The 17,876-nt window shown below is 33.1% G+C and overlaps 1 protein-coding gene across 3 annotated transcripts in view; it reads left to right on the top strand.

Annotated features, from left to right (window-relative positions):
* Positions 1-17,876, top strand: part of VPS54 (VPS54 subunit of GARP complex) — a 120,693-nt gene that overhangs the window by 54,230 nt on the left and 48,587 nt on the right. For all 3 annotated transcript variants that reach the window (XM_063077607.1, XM_063077606.1, XM_063077608.1), the window contains 4 exons: positions 6,805-6,931; positions 7,924-8,031; positions 9,935-9,990; positions 11,869-11,965. In XM_063077607.1, the coding sequence (XP_062933677.1) occupies positions 6,805-6,931; positions 7,924-8,031; positions 9,935-9,990; positions 11,869-11,965 (388 nt within the window). The remainder of the gene's footprint in view (positions 1-6,804; positions 6,932-7,923; positions 8,032-9,934; positions 9,991-11,868; positions 11,966-17,876) is intronic.

Raw genomic sequence — 17,876 nt, 5'->3', positions numbered from 1 at the left:
CCTTCAGCGCAGCCCCGGCCTCCGGAATCCTGGCTGCATCCACAGCAGCCCTGGCGCCGTGTTCCCTGTTTAGAGACTCGCTTTTGCAGCTAAGAAACAGTTCTTTTCCTGCTCCATACTTCAAAGCTGTTGCCTGTAAATGAGGCAGCCTCTCCTGCCAAGGGCGAAGTGGCGGTCAGCCCCCACGACCGGCCACCAGCAGCGGTTCTCCCTTAAGAGACAGCAAGAGGAAGGTCCACAATTTTCCCGGCTGCCTAAGGCCCAGTGGCCGCCTTTTCCACCTCAGCTACTCCGCGCCAACCGCTGCAGCCACCGCGCCATCTTGAAACTCCCTCTCACCCATGAAATTTTAAATATTCTCTTTTTTGAATTTGTGTGTGTATGTATTTTTGTAATAAATAAGATAAACTTTGTCATTACTTTAGAAAAATGGACTTCTGTGATGACAGAAGCTGTGTTTTTTGCTTCTCACTTACTATATTACGAATGTTGATGAATATTGGATCCTGATATTCTCTAGATAGTATAGTCCTGAGAAATTGAATCAAAGATTGAATGTTTGCTAAACACACATTCTGAAACTGTTATACTTTTTACCTCAAAGGCCATTAGTTTGTTTTATTTTCCTTGACTTACAAGGTTATGCTCAATAATGTTGATGAAAAGTATAGTTAAACAAAGCTGTCTGAAAAAAATTTCAGAACACATTTGGTTATTTATTCCCAATAGTTTTTGGATTAATTGGACTACAGAATGAAAGTTTTATAACTGTGAATTTATTTTGAGCCCAAGGAAGAGCTTACCTATTCTTTTTTTTTTTTTTTTTTTTTTGTACCTTAACTCAAAGGACAAAATTTTGTTTACTAAAAAATGTATATGATTTTTAAAAAGACTGAAATGTTCCAGTTGTCTCATTGTGGCCTAAGAATACATTTGAACATTGATATCTTGCAGGTTTTGATATAGAAAAGCTTCAGCTACCTTGAAATTCAGGGCTGTACTGTTGTTATTTGCTCTTTTTTATTGTAAAGCTTTCTGTGGAAACTTTTTCAATTTTTATTATTATTGTTAATTTTCTTTTCTTACTACTTACTACAACTATAGCTTTACTATCACTACCACTATATAACTGAGGACATTTATTGAGTACTTTGGTACTCTGTACTTTAGGTACTGCACTAAGAATATTGCTATTATTTGACCTCTCCCTCCAAAAATATGATAGGTAATGTTATCCCCATTTTCTTAGATAAGGAAACTGAGGCTTAGAAAGTCTTAGATAGCTTGCTCCAAGTAATGCAGCAAGTTATAAAACAGTAAAGTGGAAATTCAGCCTTAGCTCTCATTGAACCTGAGAGCTATGCTTTTAATATGTTTGATTGAGGATATTGTAGGATCTCAGATCACTCTGAGGATCAATGGTAATTTTGTAGTACTATAAATATTAGAACTGTGGGCAGTTGAGCTATAGGTTTGTTGAGCCAGGAATTACCATAGTAATTAATTTTAGGATAAAAATTACTGAAACTAGCATGTTTTCTTGTTGTAAAGCCTTTTTGGTGAGGGGTGGGAGAAGGAGTGGGGGAAGAAAAGGTGAAAAATATTTAGAGTTAATTATAGCTTCCAGCTTATTATGGTTTTATTCATCAGCAGCCACTTTGGGAGTTCATTTAAGGGATTTTTATTATTGGAAGTATCAAGAGGTGTTTAACATATTATTCGATCCTGAAATAATGTCATATAAGTTAGACTTCAAAACATGGTAAGAAAACATCCATATTGTATGCTTTGGGATGAAACCAAGAAATCAGACTTTCTGCTATTTGATAAACCTAGAATTACTGTAGAGTTTATATAAGTTTCTTTAATAAAAGCAGCACAAAAGTTCAGTGTATTGAATGTACAAATTAGTAGAAAAACTGAATTAATGTACAATTTGAAGCATATGTAAGTAAAAAGTATTGTAATTGTTCCAATTCACTTTCCTGGATATATGGACTTAAGGGCTTTTTCAGAAAGTGATATTTTCATTATTGTCATTTCAATAGATTTCTCTTGCCACTCTAAATTACTGTATGTGTGTATTAGGAAACATACTTTTAAAATGGACTGTTGCCAGGTTTATTTACTATTAAATGTTTTTGATAAGGAAAATAAGGCACAAGCCAGTATTATTGTGTCTATTGTCAAAGTAGTCAAGAATATAAAAAGAACAATTAAAGCAAGGACGAATAGGTAAATCTTGTAGAGCATTGTAGTTCTGGAGATTGTGTTTAAGGCTTTGTTCAGACAATTCCTTGCATATATGTATTACCAGATACCTATGATTACATAATAATTGCTATTTGGTATTAGTATTGAGGTTCATATGTGTTGTTCTTTATTACGTTAATCAGACATTAAAATTTGTTTAGGAATACATAAAAATGAAGCTATTCAAGTTATTTAAGATAATATCTGAGATTAAATAGATCCTTATATTTAAGTTATTATGCTGAAATGACAGATAATTTTATTATTTTGATACCCAAATATCAATATGTGCAATCATATGGACTTCCCATCTTAATTATTTATGGTGATTTGTTGAAAACTATTCATTCTGGGAGATGAGGGAGGTTAACAAACCTGAGTGTTAACCTCTAGTCTGCCTTAAAAAGGAATCTATGATCTTCATAAAAATTGAGAACCGAGCAATGTCAAAATTATATGTAAACTTACATTCTACCCTGTTGCTATTTTTTAAAAAACTTATTAAAAACTCAAACATGCCCAAAATTTAAAAAATATGTATATATGAAAGGAATTATAGGAAGCTAGATAAATTATTACCTATGAGTTATTAACTCATAGCCAACTTTGTTTCATATATACCCCTCCTCCTACTCCTGAATTAATTTGAAACAAATCCCAAGCATCATTTTTTTCATCCAATTATATTTCACTATGTGTCTTTGAAAGATAAGGATTTTTAAAAAACACTAATGTCATTCATATTTTCAAATAGCTAGTCAGAGTTCAGATTTTCCTGTTTATCTCAAAACTTGTTTTTACAGTGTATTTGTTAGAATCAGTATCCAAATAATATCCATACATTGCAATTGATAATATGTCTTGTGTCTTTTGATGTATAGATCCCCATTCCTGTTTTCTCCTTTTCACAGTATTTATTGAAGAAATTGGTTTGCCTTAGTAGTGCTTCTCGCAGTCTGGATTTTGTAAACTGTGTCCCCATGTTTAGCATGTTCTTCTTTCACTTATATTTTCTATAATTGGTGGTTAGATTTAAAGGCTTGATCATATTTAAGTTGTACTCTTTGTCAAGAGCACCTAATAGGTAGTGGTGTGTATTTCAATCAAGAAGCATATGTTTGGTTGTTTCTCTTTTTATGATTAGCAGCCATTTGATGGTCATTGCCTAGATTTATCATTCATTATGGGTTACAAATAATAATACTCTAATTCCATACTACCGTCTTCATTTATTAACTGGAATGTTTCTAAAAGGCTATGTTTCCCTATAACAATTATTTGTTTACCCTGAAGGACAGTTCTTACAGGGCTAGGCAGGATAATGCAAATGCTAGATTCTTTTCCTTTATTTATCAGTTTTCAAAATAATGAATTGGAGATCTAGCATCCTCCAAAAGTGACTGATGAATTTAAATATATAAATACATGTATTTATATGCATTTGAGGTATTTCAGTTCCTTGCTGTTTTTACTTTTATTGATGATCAAGTAAAATTGACTTTTTGTAGAACCTCCTCAAGTTCATTTTTGAATCATTTTGACATGATTCCAAGAGTAGTTGTTGATAGTTTTCTTACTTTGTGTTATGACAAAATAGTCATGTTATACATCTTCTGCCCCAGACCTATAATCTGCCATTTCTCTAAGGAGCTCTAGTTTCTTTTAGTAGGATATGGTATATAGAAATACATCTGGGTACTAGAAGTTTCTCTTGCTACTGGATTGATCATTATTTCTAGGCTTTCGTAGTGGACAGAGCTAAAAAATAATTATCCTTTTTTCAAGAAAAAAATATGAGGCCATACTAACAAATACTTCGAATTTAAAATCAAGTCTGTAGGGTTTTTTTTTCTTCAGTCTACATACGTATGTCCTTTTGACCAGGCTGAAAATTGTGTGTTTCTAATGATACCAACGTAATTTTTCATTTGTTTTATCCCACAATATGCATAGAATGCTCTCAGAACTAACAATATTATTACTACAAACAGTGTAGGATTTTTTTTCTTCTTTTCCTTAAGATATTTATCCCATGGGCTGGCCCCGTGGCTCACTCGGGAGAGTGTGGCACTGGTAGCGCTGAGGCCACGGGTTCGGATCCTATATAGGGATGGCTGGTGCACTCACTGGCTGAGAGTGGTGCAGGGAACACCAAGCCAAGGGTTTTGATCGATCCCCTTACCGGTCCCAAAAAAAAAAAAAAAGGGATATATATCCCATGTGGGATGAACAGTCAAATTACTAAATTTTAAAATCACTTGCAATAATTTCACTTTGCATGTATGGATTGGCAACTTTATATACAGTTAAGTCCATTTGTTTCATTTGCTTTTGATATTTAAGGATTGATTTTTTTTAAATGTAATGATGTTTTATTAACTATGTTAAGTGCTTGCATGGTTCCAAAGTCAAATAAATAAAGGATATTCAGAGAAATTTAGTTTCTATCGTGGTCCCCTTCCTTTTCCCCCAACCCCTGGCCATAAGTCACCATTTTAAAAAAGTTTTACTTATTTATTTTATTTTATTTTTGGCTGTTTTAATAATATTTTATTTATACATATTTAAGAGGTAAAGAGTTGACTACCGGTATTTGTGTACAGTATGTGAAGATCAAATCAATATTAGCACGTTATCATTACAAATCATAATTACTTTTTGTGTCCCTTACCCAATTACTCCCTATCCTTCTCCCCCTCCCTCTTTCCCACCTCTGATACCTATAGGTCTGTTCTCTCCTTCCGAAAGTTCAACATTTTATTATGGTCTTTCTTAAAAAATTTTTTAAATTTATATCTATTCATCCATCGATCTATCTATGTGTCCCTCATCTTAAATAAACATTAGTGTGCTGTACATACTTTTCTCTACCTTGCTCTTTTCACCTAACAATATACCCTGGATATTGTACCATGCTCTATAGGATACATTCTCAATGAAGATATCACCACAAGAGGGCAAAAATTGGTTCTTGAAGGGTGAAAAAAAAATCTTAGATATTATAGTGATTTGTGGCCCTCCAAAGCACCACAGTACATAAACATATACAATATATCTGTGGTATTAAAATTTCATAGGAGGTGTGTATGATTTGGAATGAAAATATCTAGAAATGCTTCTTGGGCAGGTAATAGTGAAAAGATTGAAAAACTGCTTCATAGCAGTAAATATAGGTATTTATCAGTTTTTTAAAAAGTATATATTATCTATTTAAGAATGTATTATGATTTTTTTCAACTAGTCACCTATTTGTCAACATTTAGGTTGTTTTCATTCCTTTACAGTTACTAACAGTACTGCAATGAACATATGCTCTTTTAAATTTTTGCCAGTACAACTTTGAGACATAGTCCAAGAAGTGGTATTCCTTGGTCAAAGTATAATCGCCCATGTAATTTTGCTAGATACTGCTAAAATCCTCTTATGGCAATGTTTTAGTTTGTACTAATGAATATGTTCTAAGTTTCTTGTGAGATGTTGGTGCCATTTATGAGAACCTCTTTAGTCTTCTAATTAGCTATAAGAAATATAATTTTCATATTGTAAAATACAAACTTATATATTATTTTACAGATAAGATTTGTTTCAAAATTATCACTACCCCTACTTACCATGTGTTGTTTATAAAAGATAAAGTATCTGTCTAAAAGGTCAAAAGGTTTTTACTAATTTTTCAAAAATTCTACATCCCATCTTTCTCAGTAAAGACAGTTGCCAACATTAAGGGTTGCTCTTCAGGTAAATGTAGTGTATATATTTTTTAAATGTTTGTTTTTTGCTTGAATTTTATTTTAAATATAAAATATAAATTTAAATATTTTTAAATTGCCCCAAAAGATAGAGCTTAAATTTTTTTTCTCCCTGAGGTATAAAACATTTTCCACTGGCATATTTCATTTAAGATTTGAAATACTCTGACTAGGTTTTCTAGTTTTCTTCAGCCCATTGTTTTATGAAGCTGTTAGATTGTATGGCAAAAATCCATTTGTATATGAAGGCCCTTCATCCTTATATTTTCAGACTTGTGTTCTAATGACTTTTAGTTTAATGACATGAGGGGATGCTATACAGTGACTTAAACTGATCATGCTAGAGACTGAATTGAGCCACTGTGTATCCATGGTCCTTCAGATATTTATTTGCACCCAGAACAGGGCCTGGCACACAGTAGGCACTTGTATTTGTTAAATAAATGAATGGCTGGGAGCTATCACCATTGATATTCAGTAAATGATTAATGAGGAAAGGACTTAGAATATCTAAGTACTTTGTCTATGAAAAGCCGTCAAAAAATTTACCAAGTAACCAGGTTTTCTAGGGCACATTTAACTGTTCGGAGGCTAAAGATATAAAAAGAAAAATAGAATTCAGGAGATGGAGTGAAATTTTTGTAGTTATTTTGGTTAGTTAAAGGACTTTCTCTTACTAAAACATCACATTACTGCATGGGTATCTTCAGCTAGAAAAGTTTTGCCTGCTAATTCCTTTGATTGTGGAGTGAATTTGTGGTTTTTAATGAGTTTATATAACATTTTTCCTCTTCCTTTGTAGGCATTTGGGATCACAGCTTTGTGAATTAGAAAAACTGATTGATAAAATGATGATTGCAGAATTTTCTACTTATTCTCACAGTGACTTAAATAGGCCACTGGAAGATGATTGTCAAGTTTTAGAAGAGGTATGTGTTTTGTACTGCAGAATGAAATTGAAGTCATTGTTTAGTGTTAATAACTAATAGTCTTAGTTTAGAACACATTCTTCTCAGATTATAGTGAGCAAAATTATCTTAAATTTCAAAGTCTATATTAGACTTCTGAAGTCCCTCACTAGCTATGTGACTTTAGCAAGCACCATAATTGTTCACTATTCTGTGAAATTAGAGAATAAAATAATTTTATAGCTTAATTAGAAATTAGAGTTAAAATGAGGTCTTATATACTTTACAAATCAAGTTTAAAATATAGATATAGGATGAATTAATTTATATTTCACATGTGTGAGTGTGTGTGCTGGAGTTTATCTTTTGTAAAAAGTGATCATTATCGTATGGTAATTTATCAGTCATTCAGATTCACTGAGTATTTACTATGAACATGTTTTATGCATATATAAATACATCATATTTAGCCTTCAGATATCTGGTAACTTTTCAATGCTAATCACTGCTAAGAACTAGTAAAGAATCCAAAAAGCCCTGATAATGGCCTAAGTAAGTTAGTTAAAGTAAGTTGAGTAAGTTAAAGAGATTTTTGTACATGTTAGCAGTTGATTTCCCACTGAGAGTCCATGTCTTCATTCCAGTCTTCTAGACCATGAATTAAAAAGCACCAAACTCACAGAGTGTTTATTGGTCACCAGGGTCTGAAAAGAATTTTTTCTAATTATTTGCTGAAGCTAGGCCAAAAATACTCATACATTGTTTTGCTACCAAATTAGCTTCCTTTGATCCACTGTGATGGAGTAGGATTTACTTGTTTTAGAACACTGACTCCAAAAATCTGATGACAAGATTGCTGTGGGAGGGTTTTTTTCAGGCTTCTAGAAAATAGCATGTGCCAGGATAGAGATCTGAGGATCAGACAAACCCTTGATATTGAATACTTCTACCTCATAGTGAGATTATTTCATATTTAAAATGTGAAATTATATAATCTTATTTTATTTTAATAGGAAAGACTAGTATCTCTTGTATTTGGACTTTTAAGACAAAGAAAACTTAATTTTTTAGAAATTTATGGTGAAGAAATGATTATTACAGCAAAGAATATTATTAAACAGGTAATTGTATGTTTTTATTTGAATCTTTTATAAAGTTTATTTTTATGTTTTCCTAGTAATAATATATGTAGCATAATAGTAATATATGCTCATTTACTTAAAAATTATAGGATAATAGAAAAAAGGAAAACAGTTCTACCAACCAAAAGATTATCCCTTTGAGAATATTTCTAAGTGTAGATTGTTACTGATGTTTTTCACTGTTGCTGTCATAACACATGTATGATTTTGATCGTATATTTCAGTGAAAATCATAGCATAACCATTTTCTTTTATATAAGCTTTTAGAAACATCATTCTTAATGTTTACATGGAATGCCATTAACATATTGGTTAAACCAACTTAACCTTTCCAATATGTTGAATATTTAGGCTGTTTTCAGTGTGATATGTAAATAGCACTGTGATAGATATCTTTGGTATGAAGATATTTTGTTTGTTTGTTTTTCATATTTGAGATTATTTTCTTAGAGTGATTCCCAGAAGTGGAATTATTGGTTAGAGAGTGAAAGTATTTTTAAGTTGTTTGATATAGAGAACTGCATTACTGTCTGAAAAGATTTTGTCAGTTTATATTTTCACTAGCAGTAGATAAATGTTCATTTCCTTTTACCCTTATCTCTAAGAAGTTATAAATTAAAATGCATGAGTTTTTCAGTCTTCTGTGATCTTTGTTTTGACTTTGTTTTACTCAGATAAATTTTATCCAGTAAACTTCAGTTTTTCTATATATGAAAAAGATAACATAATTTTAAATGTATTTTTAATGCTTAATTGATCATTGTCATTAGGTTGAATGTGCTCATACATACATGAGTTTTTAATGTTTAAATAAAACAAGCAAAAAAAATTACAGTCATCCTTTTTACCTCTCTCAAACACTGATTAAAACACTATTTTTAAGTTGGTGTGACCACTTTGGGAGATTGTTGGCAGTATCTACTATGTTAAGTATACACATATGTTGTTACCCAGCATTTTTATTCCTAGGTATTCACCCAACAGAAATACATACATAAGTTCACCAAAACACACTAGAAGAATGTTCATGGCAGCATTCTTTATAATAAGACAACTAGAAACAACCCAAACTCCATCATCAGTAGAAAGGATAAATAGAATTGTGATATATTTATACAGTGGAATACTATACAGCAACGAGAATGAGCAAATTACACAGAACAAGATAAATGAATATCACAGACATAATGTGGAGCCTATTCCACTTATGTAAAATTCAAATATAGGAAATTAATTAATTAATTAATCTATTGTTCAGAAATCGAGATAGGAGTGTCTTTGGGGAGGAAGTAGTAACTGAGAGGGGAGCATGAAAGGGACTCTGGGTACTGGCAGTGTTCAGTTTTGTAAGCTGAGTTCTGGTTACACAGATGTACTCCATTCATAAGAAAAAGTATCAAGCTGTAAGCATAATCTGTATGATTTTCTGTGTGTATACTTTTAAATATTTTTTAACTGCTATGATTTAATTCTTAGACTTTTCTTGAAGTGTAAGCACTTTTTAAAAAAAATTTAAACTTTTGCATGTATTGCATGAAAATGTTACCTCCAATATGAGTTTCTTTTGGGATTTTAATATGGTGCTTATACCTTTTTCCTAAGTATTATAGTTCTGTTTATCTGGTGTATGATTTTGAACAGTTTTAAATAGTAGATTTTAATTATTCCAGTTCAAGCATATGCTGAAATAATTATTTAATAGGGTAAAAGTAATACTATAGGTTTCAAACACATTGACGTATGTATAATTGATACAAGAAAAGTCTGGTAAAATGACTTTGGTAGTAAGTGAGGTCATTTTTAATATTCAAATGGAACACGGAGTATTTAGGATTTGTGAACAATTAATTAAATTGTTTTTGTTTTTTCTTAAATTTTACAGTGTGTGATTAATAAAGTTTCACAAATAGAAGAAATAGACACAGATGTTGTTTTGAAGTAAGTATAAATATATAGGTTGGTGGTTATCAGTCAGGGAAAAGATGAACATGCAAATTACAATAATTTAAAGAGGCTTTAGTTATGGAATTATTTACTAAGGTGTGAGCAGGGGGTAGGAGAAATCACAAGTGACAGTGTAGTACCGTTAAGAGACAAGGGAAGAGAGCGTTGACAGAATTCAGGAGAAAGACATGTAGTAGTTGGAAAAAAAGCTCTGACATTGAGTAGAGGGAAGCAGTCATTTTGGGGCAACCATTCAGGGAGGGAGCTGGAGGAGTACCTTTCCTCCTTCCAGTCTTTGTAAGGCCAAGCCCAGGAGGTTGTCCCCTCTGGACAGAGAGCAGGGTAGAGAGCAATAGAATGGAGATATGGAGGGGAAGAATTGAAGATAATTAGTTACAGGGAAATAGCAAGTAATACATTTAAATTAGCTATATGATTTTGAATTGCCCATGTCTGTAATTTTTATTTTTATCCTTGAAATTCCTATTCTTTTATTTTGAGAAGAGTAGTGATAAATATTTTATGACTGAATTTCTCATTCATATAGATATTTAAACTTTATTAACTGGCCTAAGATATGAATAGCAATATGGACAACTGTGAAGCTTCCCTGGGCCAAACCCACAGAATGGAGATTGTGGAGTTTTAATTTCCACACTATTATTTGGGGAAACCCAGTTTCAGAATTAGTTGAAGCAACTATAATAATGGGGGAATTGCTAGTAGTTGGAAAAAATGTCACTACGACTTTGTTAGAAGCCCCATGGGCATGGAGAGTCAGTTACTTTTTAATTTTCTTTTTCCCTTGGGAATTTTCACAACCTAAGTAGAGAAATTCCAGTATATTAAGTATGAGTATCTTCTAAGAATAAACTCCTAGCAGTAGCAGCATTCATTAAAAATTTAGAGTAATATGACATTTTAGTACTATAAAGGATATTAATGGAATTCTATTTTGTATTAATTTTTTTCACCTTGAAGTTATTGATTGTTGTCAACTATCAAAACATAATATTGGCTGATACTTACACGGCACTTTTTTATGCACTACAAATTGTTCTAAGTTCTTTTTATTAACTCATTTAATATATTTACAACAATCATATAAAGTTGGTTCCGTTACCTTCCTTATGTTAAGATGAGAAAATTAGGGCCGGCCCGTGGCTCACTCGGAAGAGTGAGGTGCTAAGATGAGAAAATTAGAGCGCAGAAGGGTTGAGTCACTTGACATAATCACACAGCTAGTAATTCCAGTAAGCTGCTGGAATTTTTTTTTTTTTTTTTTTTTAGTGGTGTGCTGATATGGTGATCTGAACCTGTGACCTTGGTGTTATAAGGGTGTGCTCTAACCAACTGAGCTAACTGGTCATCTGTAGCTGCTGGAATTTTGAACAGAGGCAGTGTGGCTCCAGAGCCCATGCTCTTTGCCACCATGCCCTATCACCTCACATATGTGGAGAAGTACTTTTTAGTTTGTAGTTAGGAAAGTAGGTTATTAAATTTAATGGGAGAGGTGTTATGTTTCTATTTTTATTCCAGAATATATCTTCACCTTTAACCAAAGTTAGTTTATTCCTCTGTGGTTTATTCATTCAATGGTCATAAAGTGTGTTCTCATGGAATTGTTATATGATAAGGTTCATATGTCAGTATACTTGACTAGTCTAGTCTTAGAGAGATTTAAACAAGTAGGAGTTGTTCGGTAATTGACCTCTTCAACTCAAGATTCTATGGTTTAGTTGGGTTTCTAGATAAAATTGCATTTTATTCCTCTGTCACAAGATAATATTTAGTATAATTTCCTCCAATTTGTAAAATGTTATATTAGCCCAGAGACAATCATCATTTTTGTTTGAATTATTTTTTTTCTAGGCTTGCAGATCAGATGAGAATGTTGAATTTTCCCCAGTGGTTTGATCTGCTGAAAGATATTTTCTCTAAGTTTACAATTTTCCTACAGAGAGTTAAGGTAAGCTTATGTATTGATTTTTCCAGAATATCCTTAAAATTAAGTCTGTTTTCTAGGTATATTATATTTGTCTATTATATTCTCTCTATATATTTATTTTATTCTAGTTTGATTCTATATATACGCATGTACACAAATATACATACACATACACACACGTGCATGTGTATATATACGTATATATGATTGTATATGTACATATTTGTTTTTGTGATTTTACTAAAGAGGCTTGGTTTTAAAATAAGAATTTAAGTGCCTCAGCATTTTGGTGATTTTTATAATTTTGGATGATTTGTTTTACTTGGCATTAAATATTGTTTAGTATTTTCTCTTGTGATTTTGTGGTGCTTGAATCCTTGTAGATTATCTAAAGATACAGTATTGTGAAACACTCAAAAGTCCATCCCAAACCACTGATTTTTCTAGAAATTTAATGTGGACATAATGGTATTTTTTAACATAGTGTTCATATTCAAATTATCCAACTACTGCCCTCTGTTGCAGGCTTTTATTTCATTTGGGGGCAGGGATTCAATCAAGGATTGTGCATTAAATTTAATTATTCTGTCTTTTCAGTCAAACCACTTAATTTTAATCCACTTAGTATAAGAAAAAGAACATATGCCATGTAACATTTTTCAGAAGAGAAAATGTCACAGAGTCTAATACATATTGGTTGGAATCAACAATATGTCACAGCTGTGTTTTAAAGAAGACAGTGGTGGGAGCACATAGGCTTGACAAAGAACAGGGAGTGCGCGTGTTTTCAGCACTTAGGTTCTGCATAAGTGCATTTAGGACTTTTACCCTTGGTGCATTCCCTGTTCTTTGTCAAGCCTATGTGCTCCCAAAGAGAGTCATTAGGAATTACTGAATATAATAGTTAAAAGGGGCCACTTGTGATATTTGATATTCTTTGAGTTATCAAGTGTTAGCATTATGGTGAATGTGCTAGTTAACAAACCCAGCATCTCTTGAGTACCATGTTAAATGATCTGGGGGATTTTTGGTACTTGTTTATGACATCACTTTTCCTTACTGACTTGGGCACAATGCTAAGTCACATGCATAAGTACCACAATCAGGGAAGGAAAAGTCTTATAGAATGTGATTCACTCCGCTTAATTTAGACTGCTTCCAAAATGTTGATCCAAAACATTGATCCCACCCATTGATAGTAACAGACAGTAAACCTGTGTATATGTATTATTCAATATCTAGGCCACATTTTTACTTTTTTCTTATTCTTCAACCATGACCTCATCAATCACACACTTCTATTAGCGTATGTTTAGATATATAGAACTCTTACATTGCCTAGTGTAGAATTGGCCAACTTTTTGCCAGTAATTTTTTAAGTGGCTATTCTACTTTTAGGCTCTGTATCAGTTAAACTAAGTAGAATTATTATTTCATGTATACATAATACAGGAACAGTAATTTGTCATAGTTGTAATTTCTCATTTTCACTTCTGGGCCACTAAACTAGTAACTTAGAACATTTTTGAAGATGCCATATAACCTTCAAATATGATTCTTTTCTCTTTGAAAAAAGTTTGATTCTATAAGGGTATGATTTCACAAAAAATAATGTTAATTACAAGCTGTTTGTTTTTAATCAAGATTTTTTTTACATAAGTAGAAATTGGAAAGAACCTAGATTTCTAACAACAGAGGAATGGTAAAATAAATTATGCCTGATATATTTTATATTAGTCCATTTTCTGTTGCTTATAACAGAGTACCTGAAATTAGGTAATTTATAAAGAAATGCAATCTATTTCTTAACAGTTTTGGAGGCTGGGAATCCCAAGGTCTGGGGGCATATCTGGTGAGGGTCTTCTTGGTGGCAACTCTCTACAGAGTCCTGTGGCAACAAAGGCAATCATACGGCGAGAACGGCAAGAATGTTTTCATGTGCTCTTCTTATGAAGCTGCCACTTCACACCCATGATAACCCATTAATTCATTAACCGATTAGTAGTTTAATTTATTCATGAGGGCAGGGCCCTCACAATCCACTCACCTTCTAAAGGCTCCACCTTCCAACACTGCCACATTGGAGATTAATCTTCCACATGAACTTTGGAGGTGACATTCAACCCATATCATATTTTTTACCATGGAATATCATGCAGCCAAGGATTTTTAATGGTAGAAAAAAATGCATACCTATAATATTAAATGAAAAGGCAAGATATAGATCTACTTATATTGTATGGTCCCAGCTATGTTAAAATACTTATTTTTTTAAATTTATTTTTTATTAGCATATTCATTGTTACAAATTATGCTTATTCTTTATGCCCCTTCTCCAATCTCCTCCTCCTCCCATTTCCTTCCCCCTTTTGGCATGTCTTTTTGGTAGTTATCTTTAGGTGGTTGGATTATATGTTATTTAAATTTTTTATTCTTTTTTGTTTTTTCCTAAATTTTGCTTTTTAATAGTATTTACTACGTTACAGGAATAAATTATTTTAATGTCTTGTTTAATTTACCTGGGTTAACAATTTACTATCCTACATTTTTGCATTCAGTTCTCAAAAACAAAGGATATTCTACATGTCACTTTAGTATTAAAGTAAATTATACTTATTTAAAAAATGGAAGCATAAAATTTCAGCCAGAACATTTCAATAATATTTCCTTATTTTGAATGGATAAATAATAAAAAGATTGGGGTTTTATATTTCAGTGATTACGAATATCTTGAGGATCTATATTGCTTTTAATTGTATGTTTTTTATTATGTATTTTCCTTTTTAATTTACTATTGCAGTGAAATAAACATAACATGAAATTTACCATCTGAACTATTTTTAAGCACTCAGTGCAGTGGCATTAATTTCATTCATGCTGTTGTGCTACCATCACCACCATTCATCCACAGAACTCTTTCCATCTTATAAAACTGAAACTTTGTACCTGTTAGAGAATAGCTCCCCATTCTCTCTTTCCCCCAGCCTCTGGCCACCACCATTCTACTTGCTGTTTCTATGAGTTTGACTAATCTAGAAATGTCATGTAAGTGGGATTATATCATATTTGTCCTTTTGTGACAGGCTTATTTCACTTAGTCTGATGCCTTCAAGGTAATATCCATGTTGTAGCACATGTTAGAATTTCCTTCCTCTTTAAAGGCAGAATAATATTCCATTCTATGTGTATACTACATTTTGCCTGTCCACTCAATGCCAATGGACACTTGAGTTGCTTCTACCTTTTGGCTATTGTGAATAGTGCTGCCATGACCTTTGGTATACAGATATCTCTTTGAGTCTCTGCTTTCAATGTTTTGGGGTATATACACCCAGAAGTGGAGTTGCTGAATCATATGATAGTTCTATTTCTAATTTTTGGAGGAATCTCCATACTATTTTCCATAGCAGCTGCAGCATTTTACATTCCCACCAACAGTGTACAAGGGTTCCAATTTCTCCACATCCTTACCAACACTTGTTATTTTCTGTTTTTGTTTTTTTTGAGAGTAGCCATTCTAGTGAGTATGAGGTGATATTTCACTGTGGTTTTAATTTGCATTTCTCTAATGATTACTGATGTTGAACATCTTTTTGTGTGCTTTTTGGCCATTATATGCCATTTGTATGACTTCTTTGGAGAAATGTCTTCTTTGCCTATTATTTTTTTTTTTTTTTTTTTTTTTTTAAATTTTATTTTGTCGATATACATTGTAGCTGATTAATGCTCCCCATCACGAAAACCTCCCTCCCTTCTCCCTCCCCCCCTCCCCCCCAACCATGTCCTTTCTGTTTGTTTGTTGTATCAACTTCAAATAATTGTGGTTGTTATATCTTCTTACCCCCCCCCCCGTTTGTGTGTGTATGTGTGTATGTGTGTGTGTGAATTTATATATTAATTGTTAGCTCCCACCAATAAGTGAGAACATGTGGTATTTCTCTTTCTGTGCCTGACTTGTTTCACTTAATATAATTCTCTCGAGGTCCATCCATGTTGTTGCAAATGGCAGTATTTCATTCGTTTTTATAGCTGAGTAGTATTCCATTGTGTAGATGTACCACATTTTCCGTATCCACTCATCTGATGATGGGCATTTGGGCTGGTTCCAACTCTTGGCTATTGTAAAGAGTGCTGCGATGAACATTGGGGAACAGGTATACCTTCGACTTGATGATTTCCATTCCTCTGGGTATATTCCCAACAGTGGGATGGCTGGGTCGTATGGTAGATCTATTTGCAATTGTTTGAGGAACCTCCATACCATTTTCCATAGAGGCTGCACCATTTTGCAGTCCCACCAACAATGTATGAGAGTTCCTTTTTCTCCGCAGCCTCGCCAGCATTTATCGTTCATAGTCTTTTGGATTTTAGCCATCCTAACTGGGGTTAGATGGTATCTCAATGTGGTTTTGATTTGCATTTCCCGGATGCTGAGTGATGTTGAGCATTTTTTCATATGTCTGTTGGCCATTTGGATATCTTCCTTAGAGAAATGCCTACTTAGCTCTTTTGCCCATTTTTTAATTGGGTTGCTTGTTTTCTTCTTGTAAAGTTGTTTGAGTTCCTTATATATTCTGGATATTAATCCTTTGTCAGATGTATATTTTGCAAATATTTTCTCCCACTCTGTTGGTTGTCTTTTAACTCTTTTAATTGTTTCTTTTGCTGTGCAGAAGCTTTTTAGTTTGATATAATCCCATTTGTTTATTTTTCCTTTGGTTGCCCGTGCTTTTGGGGTCGTATTCATGAAGTCTGTGCCCAGTCCTATTTCCTGAAGTGTTTCCCCTATGTTTTCTTTAAGAAGTTTTATTGTCTCAGGGTGTATATTTAAATCCTTAATCCATTTTGAGTTGATTTTAGTATATGGTGAGAGGTATGGATCTAGTTTCATTCTCCTGCATAACGATATCCAGTTATCCCAGCACCACTTGCTGAAGAGGCAGTCCCTTCCCCAGTGAATAGGCTTGGTGCCTTTGTCAAAGATCAGATGGCAGTAAGTGTGAGGGTTGATTTCTGGATTCTCTATTCTATTCCATTGGTCAGTGTGTCTGTTTTTATGCCAGTACCATACTGTTTTGGTTATTATAGCTTTGTAGTATAGCTTAAAGTCAGGTAGTGTTATGCCTCCAGCTTTATTTTTTTTGCTGAGCATTGCTTTGGCTATTCGTGGTCTTTTATTGTTCCATATAAATGTCTGAATAGTTTTTTCCATTTCTGAGAGAAATGTCTTTGGAATTTTGATGGGGATTGCATTGAATTTGTATATCACTTTGGGTAGTATGGACATTTTCACTATGTTGATTCTTCCAATCCAAGAGCATGGGATATCTTTCCATCTTCTTGTATCCTCTCTAATTTCTCTCAGCAGTGGTTTGTAGTTCTCATTATAGAGATTTTTCACCTCCTTGGTTAACTCAATTCCTAAGTATTTTATTTTTTTGGTGGCTATTGTAAATGGGCAAGCTTTCTTGATTTCTCCTTCTGCATGTTCACTATTGGAGAAAAGAAATGCTACTGATTTTTGTGTGTTGATTTTGTATCCTGCTACTGTGCTGAAATCATTTATCAATTCCAACAGTTTTTTTGTAGAGGTTTTAGGCTGTTCGATATATAGGATCATGTCATCTGCAAACAGGGACAGTTTGACTTCATCTTTTCCAATCTGGATGCCCTTTATTTCCTTCTCTTCTCTGATTGCTCTGGCTAGTACTTCCAACACTATGTTGAATAGGAGTGGTGAGAGTGGGCATCCTTGTCTAGTTCCTGTTCTTAAAGGAAAAGCTTTCAGCTTTTCCCCATTCAGGATGATATTGGCAGTGGGTTTGGCATATATGGCTTTAATTATGTTGAGATACTTTCCCTCTATACCTAACTTATAGAGGGTCTTTGTCATGAATGAGTGCTGAACTTTATCAAATGCTTTTTCAGCATC

The sequence above is a fragment of the Cynocephalus volans genome, chromosome 14 (genome assembly GCF_027409185.1).
Source record: "Cynocephalus volans isolate mCynVol1 chromosome 14, mCynVol1.pri, whole genome shotgun sequence".
NCBI classification, from domain to species: Eukaryota; Metazoa; Chordata; class Mammalia; order Dermoptera; family Cynocephalidae; genus Cynocephalus; species Cynocephalus volans.
The sequence above is the reverse complement of the archived record's forward strand: the minus strand, read 5'-3'. Positions and strand labels throughout refer to the sequence as shown.